Source organism: Coturnix japonica, chromosome 9 (genome assembly GCF_001577835.2).
Source record: "Coturnix japonica isolate 7356 chromosome 9, Coturnix japonica 2.1, whole genome shotgun sequence".
NCBI lineage: Eukaryota > Metazoa > Chordata > Aves > Galliformes > Phasianidae > Coturnix > Coturnix japonica.
In genome coordinates this window covers 4,319,351-4,334,757 of record NC_029524.1, presented here as the reverse complement: position 1 = coordinate 4,334,757, position 15,407 = coordinate 4,319,351, and the positions used below count along the sequence as shown (strand labels likewise).

Below are 15,407 nucleotides of genomic sequence, written 5' to 3'. Positions count from 1 at the left end.
TTCTCTTCTCTTCTCTTCTCTTCTCTTCTCTTCTCTTCTCTTCTCTTCTCTTCTCTTCTCTTCTCTTCTCTTCTCTTCTCTTCTCTTNCTCTTCTCTTCTCTTCTCTTCTCTTCTCTTCTCTTCTCTTCTCTTCTCTTCTCTTCTCTTCTCTTCTCTTCTCTTCTCTTCTCTTCTCTTTTTGTTCACATCTATCTTTGGAGGTTGTTTGTTTTAGTTGTGTACAGATTAGAAGCCTTTATTTCACTGCACAGCACATACCAGGTACTCAGACTGTCTATTTGTAGCTTCAAAGTTTTCCTTGCTGGGAAGTCTGTTGTGCAGTTGATCAGTGTGAACCTCCTGCTTGATTAACTTAGAACTACTGTCCTAAAGAAATGACATTTTTATTTTGAGGTGCTATCTGTAAACAGTAATGAAGTGAAGCATCACTAGTTCTCCCTCTTTGTTTTCCACTGGCAAGTTTGTGGGGAATGAAACTAGAGAAATGATGTTTCAAGCAATTTTTTGTTTAGAATTCTTTTTCTCTCCCCTAGTTTATGTTCTATCAGCATCTTTTTTTCCCTCACATCAATTATCCTGACCTAAGAAAAAACAAACCTTTTTGTAATGGTGCTTGAGGATTGGTATGTTTGCTGTATAAATTCTGAAGCAGATCTTGAGCAGCTCTAAATTGAAATAACTATGAAGCCACAAGCATTTTTTTCAGCTGAAGATTGGAATTTTATATACAAACTATCATTTTTTTTTCCTAGGGTTATTAAAATACTTGGAAAAAAATTAAGAACATAAGTGAAACAAAATAGTATGCATAAAGTGGGCAAATGGTAAATTACTGATGTTTCTTAAATGCTAAGTTGCATATCATGTTAACTGCTGTACTGTACATGTGTGCTGCCATGCTCTTTTGAAAGGGATGTTATAAAATAAATCCCAAATGCCCCTTAAAATATATCATCTAATTGATCATATGAGAATGGTTAGTCAGTAGTGTAGGCACATAGAAAGTTCATTCATATTCAGTCATCCATTTTATTTCAGCTTGAAGTTAAACATTCTTCAACTGATATTTTATAGTAAGAGTTTGTTCCGCAGTTTGTTTTGCCCATTGGAACTGAAGTTTTTAAGAAAATTTAAAGTACTCTGATTATTGAGCTTTGAACAGTTTCACCACACTCCTCCAGGAGGGTTTTTCCTAATGCGTTTGGACTGGTTATTGTTATTCACTGGACACACATATAGATTTTCAGGCAAAAATATTTGGAATTTTATTCTAAAGTTAAATCAACACAAACATTTGTGTCGGATGCTTTTAGTTGTACTTTCAAAATACTCCATGTTTTTCATGTTCTTATTTCATTCGGGACAGAAGAGTGACGGTGCAGAAGCAAAGAACAGAAGCAGCTGTGTCCTTTGAGAGCTGAATGATTGCCTGCTCATTTGTTGTACCACTTTTACTGAAAATGAAGTCTCTTTCTCTGCCAGAGAACTATGATGTGTTAGAATAACAATAGCAAAACTAGAGGCTGGAAAATAAGTGTCTAGATGCAAGTCTTTTAAATGGAGCCTGTGCTCTCAAGGAAGTTCAACTTATGTGACAGCATCTTCAGTAGTCTGCTAAATGTGGAGGACTGTTAAGGACCTCATAGATATGAATTCCTAAATCCTCATGGAGCAGTTCATAATATAGTCTGCAAAAGATTTTATTTTATTTTTTTTAAATTAATGCAATTGTAAGCTAGGAAATAAATGGAATAATTCTCAATATTGCTGATGTTTTAGACAAGTGGAAGGGATAAGATTCGGTCTTGGTACCAATGAAAAAAAAAACCCTTCCTGGGGACACTCAGCACAGGAATGGATACACAAAATTGAGAATTATCATAATATATAGCAAGCTGATATATAAAGGATAAAAATAAAGCAAACCATTACTAATAGACTGGTTTTTTTTAATTGGCACCTGTTACTGAATCTTGTGCTTCATTCCATGATGTGTAAAACAGAAATGACTAAATGAATCCAATTCATCTCTTCAAGGTAATAACTGACAAGTTGATGAAAGTAACAATTAGAATACACAGGTCTGCGTCTGCTTTCTTTTGTTTAACTCAGTGCATTTGTTCATACAAGGCAGATAGAATAGTTTAATCACTTCTTTATTTGTTCCTTTTTTTTCCTTAATGAATCAAGCAAAAGCATTCATTATTCTTGAACATCGTCAATTGCACCAGAAGACATCTAAAACACTAAGGAGGAGTTATACCCTACTATTAGAAGCCCTTTGGACATGGCCTGATACCATGTAGACTTGTGACAGTAATATTTTACTATAATTACTTTCTTAAGATGATGACAGACCACTGCAATTGCTATCATTTTTTCAGTATGAGTTAAACTCAGTGTGTGTGATTCAGGCATATTCATTTGACAGAATGCTCTGGATTTGCATGATTAGACAGCTCTTCAGATTATGCAGTTCGTCAAGGCGTTTTTCCCCAAGTAAAATGCCTGTGCCAAATTAGCCACGTTTATTTACAAAGGTAGGTGGAAAGTAATCTTACTGTGTTCAGGAAAAGTCTCTGAACTGTCTGCACATACATTCAAGTGGGTAGGTAAATAATATCTGTAGTTAGTTCCAGACATAAAATGGCATGTTTGAAGATTGAAGGCTGAGCTGAAGTTCTTTAAAAAAACAAACAAAAAAACCAAATTGGAAGTACAAAATAATACAACAAACTTCTGAAATGAAGGCATTCTCAGAATATCTACCAATAACCAAGTATCCCAGAGTGTAACAATTTAGAAATGGAGAGAACAGCTCTAAATTTCATAGCATTTGTCTAATATATGCAAGCACTAAAATTTTTCATACTCACCACTGTTTTTATTCTATATAGTCTGTGTTTATTCTACAGTTGATTCAGTCTGTGCTACAAATGTGCTTTGGTTGGCCCTCACTTATGGGCCCTGAAACTAAGTATTACAAAATGTACTTGTAAAGATTGATGGCAATGTCTGTTGCTATAAGTTTTGTTTGAGTAAGAAAAAACAAACCATCAAAAAATCTGATGCAAATCTGTTTCGGGAAAGGCAAACAAACGCAACAGACAAGACTGAGACAGACAAACCTGTTTCAAATCTGAAGTAGAGGTCAGTCCTGCCTGGAGATGAGGTAATGGCTAAGATGACCTCCTGAGGCCTTTTTCAGATAGATCTATCTTCCATTATTCTGTTAAAATAATAAAACAAGTAGTAAAACATCAGTCAAAAGAATGTATCTTGCCACAAATACTCCTTGTTCTGCTCACACTGGTAATTAACTAACCTTGTGTGACATTGCCCCACTTCCCTTTTTCTTAGTATGCAAAATTTTTACTATCAATCCAAAGCCCAACAATTTCATATTGTGATATAAAATCTAATTTAGTTATTGTCTAGTTAACTAAGGGAATACCTTATTTATATGGAATGCCTAATGCCATGTCTGCTGTGCATCTAACATATACCACTCTTTTTAGCCTGTTATCTGTGATAATTATAAACTGTGACTATAATTATGTCCTTCTAAAGCACTTACAGTTTATTGAGTTTTGCTGCATTCAGTGGCCATGTTGGTTGTCTGACAGTACAACATATTTGGGGCTGTGCGTTGTCAGGTCACTAATCTCCCTCCTGCACACCAGCCTATCATGAGAGTGACTCACCTTCTGTGAACCTCCTGTTGCTTAGTAGCTGTTTGTAATGTGAAAATGTTGCAAAAGTAGTTAGGAGGTGAAGAGGAAGTGGGCTGGGAGGGAGGGTGAACCTGGCTGCATAAAAACGCATCATTTCATCTAATTAGGGGAATAATTTTTCCTTTTTCCTCCCTGATACAAGGTACATGAATTTACATGCTCTGCTCCATTCGGTTCTCTGCAGTATCCAGTAGCGTTAGTTCTGCTTGTGGCCAGTTACTGCATGCATTTCTTTATTTACTTCTGTGATTCCTTTTTCTCTTTTAATAGTATGTCTTTGTTACCTAGGGAACTGGTTACTACCATGTGCTTTCTTTCCTCTTTGGTACTTTGTGATGCGACACACAAGGTTCCAGGTAGTAGAGTGCCTAAAGTACTGTACATCTGAAACCTTTTGTGCCAGGCCTACATTACAGTACTGGCACCAGCACATGCAGGAGCCAGAGAATACTATAATAATAATAATAGCTCTACCAATGCATTTAATCATGCTGCAAATAGGCTGAATTTGAGGTAGCCAGGTGGATTTAATTCCCAGCCAGGTGGATTTAATTCCCAGTATTTAGTTGGGATAGTTGTAGCTGTATAGCTTTTTCAGCAAAAAGGAACTCCAAAAATAATACTTGCATCTAAATTTTTGCATCAGTGTCCCAGTCACAATTGTAGAAGGGTAATACCTTGCCCTCCAGTGAATGGAAAGACTTTGAGAGCTTAAAAGTGGCTTTGTGAGTAGGAAAAGATAATAGTTAATTTGTTTCTAAAGCCCAGTGAGAATGCTATGCAGTAATTTACAGGTAACTAGAGGGTCCTAAGGAATCCTAGGCTTTAACTTGGATCTTTCAAAAGACAAGCATAGGAAGCATTCTCCATTCCAAAAAATCATTCCTTAAAAGCAGGAAAAGCATGTTCGTCTTACCACTCTTTGCACCTCTGTATCAGAGCTAATTTATACCTGACTGCAATCAGCACAAATTACAGCAGTTTCTATTGCGCTAGTATGTGAGTCAGTGAGTAGGGGGTGACTGAGTCAAACTCAGCCTAAATCCTCCCCTCCCACTCCCTACCCAGCTGCTGCCTGTTTACTCCTTTGGGTTTAGCCCATGATCCTGGCAGCCTACACAGAAAGTTAGAAATAGTGGATGCTCTTACTCCTCTGCCTGAGAACATAGGTGGAGTGCACCATGTCAGTGTGAGCTTCAAGTTCATGAGTTCTATTCAGAGATAGGACTTGGATATCTGCTTAATGGATCTAGGGGCTGAAAATTGAGTTTTTTGAATCTGGATTATCTGGCAGATCAGGATGTTAAGCGTTATTGTCTGTCTGGTTCAGATGTACACTGGCTATGAACTCCTGAATTTTTGAAACATTTGTTAGATATTTACATGTTGCCTCTGTAGCTTCCAAGGCAAACTGTTTCCTTCTTCTAATGTGGAGGATAAAACCACAGTAATGATCCTGACTGCATTTTCAGAGTATTTATTGCTTCATTCTTGAGTTGTTTCAGTCACCTGGGCACTGAGCAAAGCTTTGTTTTGTTATGTTTCCTCCTTCCCACAGCTCTGTATGCTTTGGGGATTTGCTTTAATCCAGTGTTGTTTCAGTTATCCGGGATTTGATTTCTCTGTAGAAACTTTTCTTTGTGTTTGGATTTTGGTTGTTTTTAGATTGTTGTTTTTTAATACCCAATAAAAGCACTCTTCTATTTATAAGCCAAAACTCCTAGGAAGAAAAATGCAACTCTTTCTGTGATGGTCACTCTTAGTGATTTTTCCAAGCATATTAGGAAGCGTCAGTGTGCAAGACAGAGCTGTGGTAACTGGAGAAAGGCTGCTACTACACCTTGCAAGGTCAGGAGCTCCCAGGGGCAAAGCTGAAGGCTCTCAAAAGGAATGGATTAAGAAGCAAACACAAGGGGCTGATGGAGCATAAGGACCTTTAACTAGAATCTGGTACTTTCTGTAAGAACAGTTAGTTTATGTACACCTTTAAATTCATTTGAAGTTCAGCTGAGTGCTAAATTGTTTTTCTTTAACCTGCTTGGAATAGTAACCATTTCGTGACAAAAGCAGATCAAAGAGCTGATTTTTCACACCAGTTTTATTTGGGAAGAGGAAATTTTTTAAGCACCTGAGGCCTGGTAATTCTGAAATTAATAGAAATAGTTGACAGATGTCAGTCCTATCTAGAAACAAAGAGAATACTTCCTTTTAAAACTGGTCTTTTAGTGCAATACAGCCTTTTGATATTTTTGTGTATAGACATTGTACTGAATGTATTATTAGTTATTAACTATAATTAGTATTTCATATGATGAGTTTTCTGCATTTTTTTTTTACTGATCTGTTAATTTCAATCCAGAAGTAGTTTGATGCAAATTAAGAATTTAAACCAAATTTAGGAAGCAATAAATGATATATTTGTTTTTAAGCTATAATGTTAATGTCAGTGTAATACTAAGTTAAAAAAATTGTAGCATAATTTTATACCTGTACTTGCTTTAATTCCCTAATTAAAAATCAATCTTTTTTAGGATAAAGATTGGAGATAGTTTCAAATCATCAAATTCTGAGAATTAATCCCTTTCTGAGAAAAAACCTAAACAGTGTGGAACGACAATTGGTACAGGGGAGTTACCTAAAAAGGAGATTGTTTCCTTTAGAGTTGTTCAGTTACTTCAGTACTCTGTATTTAAAATACATAAATATTGTAGGCCTTGTAGCTGTGAAACTTCGGAATAACTCATCAGTTAACATTAATATTATATTACACAGTTGGCTTTCAAGTGTTATCCTCAGTTTTAATTCGTGAACCTAAAATGTGTATGCCAACACCCTGCCTCATCTTCAGGCAAATCTGTCTGACTACTCTGCAAAGCTTGGTCAGTGGTTAACTCATGAATCAATATCTCTGTGTTATGCTGGCCTCATCTTAAGCCATGGCCTTTGCAAAAGATAACAGCAATCTAAAAAATCTGGAGTGTTGACATTTCAGAGAAGGAATCTGCCGTGTGTTACTTTTCTGACAAACAGAGTCCTCACCTGAGTCACCACAACTGGCTGTTGTGAAGATTGCAATTTACGAAAATTATGGAAATAATGCAGCTCTTTCTGGAAAATTCTTTGTAACAGAAGTCACTTGGCTGAACTAATTGGCTTAATTTAGAACTCAGGTGCTTTGGGCCTTGTAGGTAATACTCATTTGGCTTGAATAGAAGATACTGGAGAAAATAAATCAGTTATTACTAGCGTAACAATTGATGATCATATTAAAGATGATGTCTTAAGGTTCCTCTGTTTTTTTCCATGTGCGTATTTAGCACACCATATGGTCAACACAGTCATAATAAACTGGTGGGAATATTGAATTAAATGTGTTCCCAGGACTTTAAATGTAGGGTATTATTTTTGGCTGATGAGCAGCATAAATATTTAGTAATAAGGGAGAGCCCTTGTAGAATATTGCCAGTAATACATGAAAATCACTTTTGGGAACAGAAATGTGTTCAAAGCAGAACTTTCTTCATAAAATTAACACATTTCAAAATGCAAATTCCTTTTATAGGTGGTATTTTCTTACCACTAATTCACTATTACACTTTACTATTATGCTATTGTTACAAATAGCATGAGAAAACATTTTAAAATTGATAGCTGTAGAATGCGATGAGTCTAAGTTAGTCTGTAGTCATTTAATTGGCAATGATCAGGTTTTACTGAATAGGGAAGGTCTCAGGTGGAACACTGAGAAGCACAATTAAGAGCAACATCTTTGTAAAAACAGTGACTGTTCCCTGGCAGTAAGGGAAGCCTATTTGGTCTTGTCAGGAGTTGATTCTATTCTGTCTGAGATTTTAGAGAACTGAAAACACCTTTCGATAACATTTGCATCTCCAGGTATGCAAATGTCTGTTAACTCAGTAGAGACACCTCTCTGTCAATGGCCTGATTAGCTTTTCACTCTAACCAGTTCTATGGTATCATGACCTTCTTTACTTCCATAGAGCAGCTTTGTTTCCCTGTGAAAGTGGGATTAGCAGAATGAGACCAAGGAAAAATTAACCTGGAGGTGAGGAATAGTGACCGGAGGGAAGAAGAGCAGCTAGAAATCTGAAAGAAATACAGTTATTGGGCAACAAGTCTGAAACTGAAGTCCTTTATCAAGTGCGTGCATCTTCGAACTAAGTAGGTCTCTAATCAGTGTTATCTAACCAGGGCTTTCTTTTGAAGAGACCAGTCATCTTACAGGCAGAGAGCCTGACCAACTACTTGTAAGAGGCTGAGATCCTAATTCTGAAGGATGCTTATTTGGTATTTTTTGTTGTTGGAAGTAAACTGACCTTTTTTCTCTGAACCTGTGCTGGCATAATTAGTGTGTGATTCTGAAAGAGCTGCAGTACCTGCCATCTGACACTCTTATTTTGCTAAAGGAATAGCAAAAATTTCAGCAGGAGGTGTTGGGGTAGATAGCTAATGTGTCCAGATTTCTAGATACACACAAGAACACGCACTTTTCCAGAGAGAAACATAGCAGCCCATCCAAAACTGTACCAGCCATCTATTACTGTTAAGTTTGTACACATAAATGTAAGCTGTGAAAAGCCCATAACTTCAAGGAGTTAAAGATGGTGTGTAAATAGGTTAGCATGGAATTTTAGTTAGGTTAGACTGGGTTTTGTTGGAACTGTGTCAAACTGCACATAGTTAAACTGATAGAAAATCTTGCTCTGGTTTTGGATAAACTGACATACTGTGGAAATAAGATCCCATTTAGAAAAGTCACCACACTTAGGCAGGCTAGCCCAAATGGCGAGATGCCTTTTGATGGAGTAAAAATGCAAGATCAGCATCTTAAATATACATAAGTTTGGTTACAACAGCAAATACATACTACAAAAATACAGTACCTGGACAGTTAGAACTAACAAAAAAGGGGAAGAAAAGCAATTTCCTATCTTACTAGAATGACAGGGAGAAGGGCTTGAGGAAAGAGGAATCAGACTGTGGTTTATAGAAAACTGCTTTCTTCATTCGACTTGTTATAGCAATCATTAGTCAAATCTGCTGCTGCACTGATTCACTTTCATTGCCCCCTCTGCTGAGCTTTGCCAGCTGATAGCAGCTTAAGGTGTCTGATGTAATTCATGCTTTCTTCTTGCTGTAACCTTTAACTGTGTGTGTTTGTCACTCTTTATGTCTGAGAGGTCAAAAATGATTCCTGCTCTTTGAAGTAGTTTGTGAACTTCGGTCTGGATTCAGTAGCTGAAGAAGAGGGGAGCAAGAGGATGGCAAGGAAGGGGCCGAGGCTGCCTTGCTCTGCCTTCCTATGTCACCGAGCAAGTAATCTAATCTGCTTGTATCTCAGTTTTGCAGGTGTATGCAAGGATAATAGCTTTTCCTTCGCTTCTTGCAGTGATTTTAGGATAATGACTCCAAAGGCCCCACAGTTGATACTTTATAAACATTTTGGATGTGTGAAACATGTTGCTGAAAACAGCTTCCAAGGTCGTGATGTAAACCATACCAAAGCCTCTCTCATGTGTGGTGATGGCTCTGTATCACGCGTCTCCCTTCTCTAATCTGACTAACACAAAAATTTCTCCTATATCGTTCACAGAGATGAATAAAAATAAAAGTGTATATCCAGCAGATGTTCTCAAACATTAGATACATGGTCATCCTTAATGTTCTTTCAACTGGTGCTAGGATCTAGTAATGCTAGATCCCTCAAATTCTCTCTTCATTAGAGCTTCAGCTCACTTCAGCTGTTAGAGCTGAGTAGGAAATTGCTTCCAAAATGTGCAGGTGAGATGAGAAATTCGTTAGTAATGAATTTGACCTACCAGCTTCAGGCCCAGCAAGTAACTAGAAGAACTGAGAAAGTCTGAGTCAGCTGAGATCACTTTACTGAATCACTAGGACAGTCCCAAACATTTCTTCATAGGTGGCTGTGTACATCCTCAGATCCAGCACCTGCTTTCAATCAGTGAGACTGCTCATGTGCTAACTGGCATGCTGGGGATCAAGGACATCACTGATGTTACATAAATGAATGACCTACCTGCAGAGCCTCTGGGAGAAAGGTTTGGTAAGAGTAGATCTGCACTTAAGGCAGCACCCAGTTCTGCTTGATCTTGTGTTAGATTTTACATAATTAATTAAGATGTGGCCGTTAATTACAAGCTTGCTGTACCTTCGTATAAAGATTCTCTTTGGTAGTTACCGTAGCTCCTGCTGGATAGTAAAGGCAGATGTGAAAATACACATTCCTGTTATTCAGGAAGAAGAGGAGCTCCAAGAAATACAACTGAAACAAAATTATATGATAGCAAGGAGCTGGAAGAGAACAAAGTAGGAAGTATCTACTTTATGCCAAATCATTTTAAGGCCTGCCTGTTAAGTATTTAAAAAAAAAAAAAAGTGAAAATTATTTGGCAGAAAAGGTATATGAGAAGGTATATGGCAGCATACAGATATGGCCAAAAACACTGTTGCATTTATGAACTCTGCTTATTAGTGGAAACATGTGGCTAATAACACTTCTTCTCATATATTTCACTTCCCTGGTGTCCAGAATGCTAGCAGTCCATAGCACAAAGGGGATCTTTGTTAGTGTTATTAGTAGTGAACAGCCTGACACGTTTCTCTAGAAGAAAATATCTGTTTGTGTTGACTGCAAAAAAGCCAGTCTACTTCCTTGACTGAACAAAATATTAACAATTTGAACTTTTACTCAGTTGTTGTACTAGTACTCGTTGAAGTTCAAAATGCTCCGAGGTGATCTTGCTTTGCATTATTTGGTCTTGTGTATGTTATGGTCAGATTTTGATCCTTTGTGACAATGGTGTAAACTCAGAATAAATCCTGTTGCAGGTGGCAGCAGCATCTAGTCTTTTGTGTTTTTAATAGTGGCTATGAGATCCTCAAAGCGTGAGCAATTTGTGTACAGCTCAAATTATTTTCTTTCAACCAAAGCTTGATGATGACATTCTCACATACAGTAGGAAAAAGAAAGTATAAAGTGCAGCAGTGCTCCAGGTCTGCAAACAGCAGCTCCATCACTGGGAGTCTGTGTGAGGGTCAGAATTATCTGTAGGGATCTCAACCCAGAGGCAATGCTGTCAAACTGAATTTTGCAGCTCAAGGTACCTTTTGAGAACTAACTTTAGGTGCCTCTAGGCACTTTGACAGTGTCTTAATGGGGCCATAATTCTAGCAGCATTAATCAGACCCCAGGATGTAATAGGGAATGATTCATAGAGAAACACTGTGTTCTCTCAGCCCATCGCTGTGGGAAAGCATTGATAATGCATGAGTGGGATTTGTGATATTCTTCAGTTCACATGCTTAGGGATTTCCTCTGCAGCTTCAGGAAAGGTTTTATTTCCCTGCAGGAAGCAGTGACAGAATCCCTTGAAAGGAAAGGTGAGGTTTCACACATAGAAGTGTGGGTGTGAATAACAACTGGCTAAGGCTGATGGACCCTGCTCTGGCTGGCAGGGTGTCATGGCTGCACAAGCTCATGTACAGAGACAGACCTGATCTTTTCCATTCTAGGGAACTTGTGTTCTGTCCAAAGTTGTTTTAAAGCAACCTTGGGGGAAACCATATTGATACTTAAAAATGAGATAATGCTTATAAGATGAAGGCTTGCTGCAAATATTAATCCAGTGGTCAAGGCATGCATTCAAGCCAGGCTAGGGGTTCTGGTGGGGCAGTTGGTGACCACCAGTGTGCTGGTTAAGCATTGCAAGAGCCTTCGTTGACTAACCCCATGCTGTATGCAATTTTGACCAACTTCCTCCTCCATTACTTTCTCCTCTCCTTTTGTTTTTCTGATTATCTTCCAGCCTGACAGTGTGCTGAGGAAGAAGATGGGTTGCAGCTCTGGCTCCTATACCAGCAAGGGATGCAAACAGTTTGAGATGGATCAAACAAAATATAGTGTGAAAATGAATTGCAGAACAGGAGGGAATGGGACATCAGTGTTGTGACTCAGGAATGCAGAAGGGGTGTGGTCAGATGATGGACGGCTCCTTTTGACTTATCCTAAAAGAAGGAGTAGTGAATAAAAATATTTTCAGACACTTTTTATATTCTCTGTTTTTGATCTAGGTCTGCTCCAGCTCCTACTCAAGGACCCACTGGTGCTGGGGCTGCAGGGCCACCTCCTGCTACCAATGTGTCAAGTAACAAACGGCTGCAGCAGACACAAGCCCAGGTGGATGAGGTAAGTGGCTTCACATGTTAAGTTGCTCACCCCAAGGCTGCTCAGGTGATTGTTTATTTTTTCTTCCTTTAAGATGCTTGCCTCACTGGTGATCTGGCAACTCCTTGTCTGAAGACACTGAGTCTAGGAAATTATATTTACGAAAGAATAGCATTTATGAGGAGGCAGATTGTGCTCAGAACATCTCTTGTAATAACGTACCAGTAACACTTCTGCAGAATAGGTATGGACATCAGTACTGTTTCAGGGATTTGTCCCAGGTACTCATGTTAGGAGGAGATGCTGTAGTAAATCAGCTCTTTTAATGTGTTCCTGTATTCCTAAAGTTTGAATGCTAATCTCACAGGCTGTTTCATACAAACAAACAATTGGCCTCTTGTTCATACATGCAGGCTTTGAAAATTGTTCTGGTGAGGGCTGTGATCATAAGTCAGAGCTGTAATGATTAATCATTAAAATTCACTCCCATCAAAGTGCACTCACACATGACATCACAACATCTTCAACAAGTCCTCACTCCTCGTGGCTGACTTTAGAGGAATATGTGCCTATTCCAGTATGGCTTCTTGAATTATTTAATGTACAGAAAATTCCTGCCTCCTTATCTATAATGCCAATGTCCACCTAATCACTGTGGTCATAGGAATAAGTGAGGATACCACTGCTTATGAGTATCATCCCTGAGTGTACCAGCCATACAGAGCCAGCTGTAGCATCCCTGCACACTTGCTCTGCACATTTGTGTCCTGGATATTTAGCATTGAGTTTTGCTGAACCCCTGAAAAGACCATGAGGAAATTACCAGGACCTATATGATTCTTTTATGCCAAGTCAATAAAATACAAGCTAGAAAATATCTATTTATATGCATAAATGCTTCTAGTTTCAAAATCTCAAGATAAACTATAAAAGACCTCACAACTGGAATTCAGATGCCTTTCTGATGATGAATTAAATACAGCTGTCAAATTGAGCTTTTTCTCTGAGAAACTGTTTTTTGCTGAAGGTCTGAACTGGACTCTTTCTGGCGTCCCTTTTGCTGATGCTTGGAATTGATCACAAGAACATCCTCTGTATGCAGAAATGCCTATGTTCAGTTCTCTCATTATTACTGATTTTTACGTCACTGTAATTTCCTTGATGTTAAGTGTCTCTTGCAGTACGGAAAGGAGTATTACATTTCAACATCAGTCTAAGGTCAGAATAATTGGAATAAACTTCATGTCTTGAACATTCTATGTCATGATGGTGTGGTAAATGTTTATGTGAGTGACAACCAAAGTAACTGTCCCTGGAGGATGACAAATAATTGCTAGTGATTATTTTAAAAGAGTGATGCAGATTAGACACATCAGGCTCTTCAAACAAATCAATGAATAAGGCTCCAGTGAGGCAGTGAAAACCAACTCTGTGTTTGAGATAATCTGTATTTTGATACTTTTCACTCGAGCCAATGCAAGTTTGACTTCTTGTGCTAACTAAAGAGTCGTTTGGATAGAAACCCAGTAGGAGAGGAGAGCAGAGCTCTTGGATTGGAGGATTATACAGATAATAGTGAGGGTCCACATTTTTTTCATCTCAAATTGGAGAAGAAGGCAGAGATTGGTATGAGCTGCTTTTGAGTGGCTAGAATGTGGTGAGCAGTTACTGTTCATTACGACATGATTGATTAATCATTGAATATAAATATAGGAATAGCTAAGGAGAAAAACACTACTAGGCTTTCTGTCCTCTGAACTCACTGGGTTTTATAACACCTCAGGTTCTGATTTGTGAAGCATTGATATGATCTTCCTTGCTAGATCTTGGCCGTTTTCCTTTTATGTCTTGTGGGAAAGTAATCTGTAGGTGGCAGCAAACACCACGGCAGAGCGGACAGTGCTCTGGCTATTTTTCTGCTCCAAGCGCTGTTGCACACAGCTCTTCAGATGCAAACCCTAAACTCAGTGGTAACAGTTTTGCTTGAGAGCACATTTTTGACATTATTAAAATGATTGGCAGTCCTCTGAAATCAGCATTTCAGCTATATCCATGTTGGGTTTTCTCTTCTAATTTCTCTAGGCATCCTAGAGCTTATTTTCCAAGACTTAGATCTTGCTTTTAGGCTAGGCAAACATTTACTTATTTGATAAAAACACCATCTTGGCTGGATACTCAGGTTAAATTCAGTAAATAGTTCTGGGAAAAAATAAAATAAAATAAAAGTACAAATAATTAAAAAAAAAGTAGTATTAATAATAATAATAATAATAATAATAATAATAATAATAAAGTAGAGAAGAAATAGGAATTTTAGGGTATCAGGTTTCAGCATTTCCCAGAGAGTTTAAAATTGTACCTATGAAACAGAACCAATTTGTCTGTACTAAGACAAATTTTAATGAAACACCAGCTGATAAACAATTTTATTTTCATTTTAAGTTTGATATAAAATCAAATGTTTGGAATGTTTTGGTTTGGAGAAATGAGTAAGAAATTTTAAGTCTGGACAAATGAAAAAAGTCTCTTGAGTTTTGGAGTAACACTTAGACCAGTGTCCATCCATTTAAATATTCTTTCACTATTGATCTCTACTCACAGTATTTAAATCAAATATATTTATGATTCTGGGTTTTTTTTGTTTGTTTTTTGTTTATTCCTTGGATTTTTTTTTTCCCAGGTAATACTTAAATTGCATTATATACAAGTAACATTGATGTCCTTATTACCGACTAGGGGAAGTTAGCATACCAGCAACTATTTTCACTACTAGAATAAGCAGACACAACTTTACTGAGATTTTTGTGCCATCTAAATGTTATACTAGTGATGAATTTATCCAGGATTTCTATTGAGGATTATTGGCTTTCTGGAAGTGGATTTTTCTCTAGCTCAAATTATAAAATGCATGCATGATAAGTAGCCTTACCTACAATGTACTGGTTGTGCACACTTTTTGCTGAAGATGTGCACTGAGAGGATGTGAGCTTCCTTCTACCCTTCAGAAAGAATTTTAGCAGGTAAGGTATTTCTTCCTCCTCCGCTTTCTGGCAGGACTTCAAATTTTGGCTGAGAAGGCATCTCATCTGGGAAAAACCTGTAGAGCAAACAGATTCTTCGGTCTGAAAATGCGTGTCTTTTCTCTTAGAATGGCTTTATCTAGTCAATTTCTCTAGTTCAGACAAGGAAATTATATTAACTGTATTAATTATATTAAATGTATAAGGAAAATAATAGCTTGGGTTTACTGATAGCTGGACAATTGCCAACCAAACTGTAGTACAGGTACAGATCTGAATCAGTTTTTTTGCATCTATAGTGAAGCACCTAGTAGGCTAAAGGGAATCAAAAGTTATAATGAATCTAATTACTGTATTTCATAATGTCCCTTTACTTTTAGGGACAGCTGTGCTATGTTCATCATGTTTTCACTGTGTCTGTTTTTATAGACATAGTTTTTGATTCT

At 37.6% G+C, this 15,407-nt stretch overlaps 1 protein-coding gene and 1 long non-coding RNA gene across 2 annotated transcripts in view; one reads left to right on the top strand and one right to left on the bottom strand.

Annotated features, from left to right (window-relative positions):
* LOC107317967 overlaps positions 1 to 15,184 on the bottom strand; it is a 37,267-nt gene extending 22,083 nt beyond the window's left edge. The window contains exons 1-2 of the long non-coding RNA XR_001557093.2: positions 14,871 to 15,184; positions 3,130 to 3,230 (exon numbers count right to left, since the gene is read on the bottom strand). This is a non-coding gene — a long non-coding RNA (uncharacterized LOC107317967). The remainder of the gene's footprint in view (positions 1 to 3,129; positions 3,231 to 14,870) is intronic.
* Positions 1 to 15,407, top strand: part of LOC107317966 (vesicle-associated membrane protein 2-like) — a 42,027-nt gene that overhangs the window by 15,281 nt on the left and 11,339 nt on the right. The window contains exon 2 of the mRNA XM_015871228.2: positions 11,848 to 11,962. Within this exon, the coding sequence (XP_015726714.1) occupies positions 11,848 to 11,962 (115 nt within the window). The remainder of the gene's footprint in view (positions 1 to 11,847; positions 11,963 to 15,407) is intronic.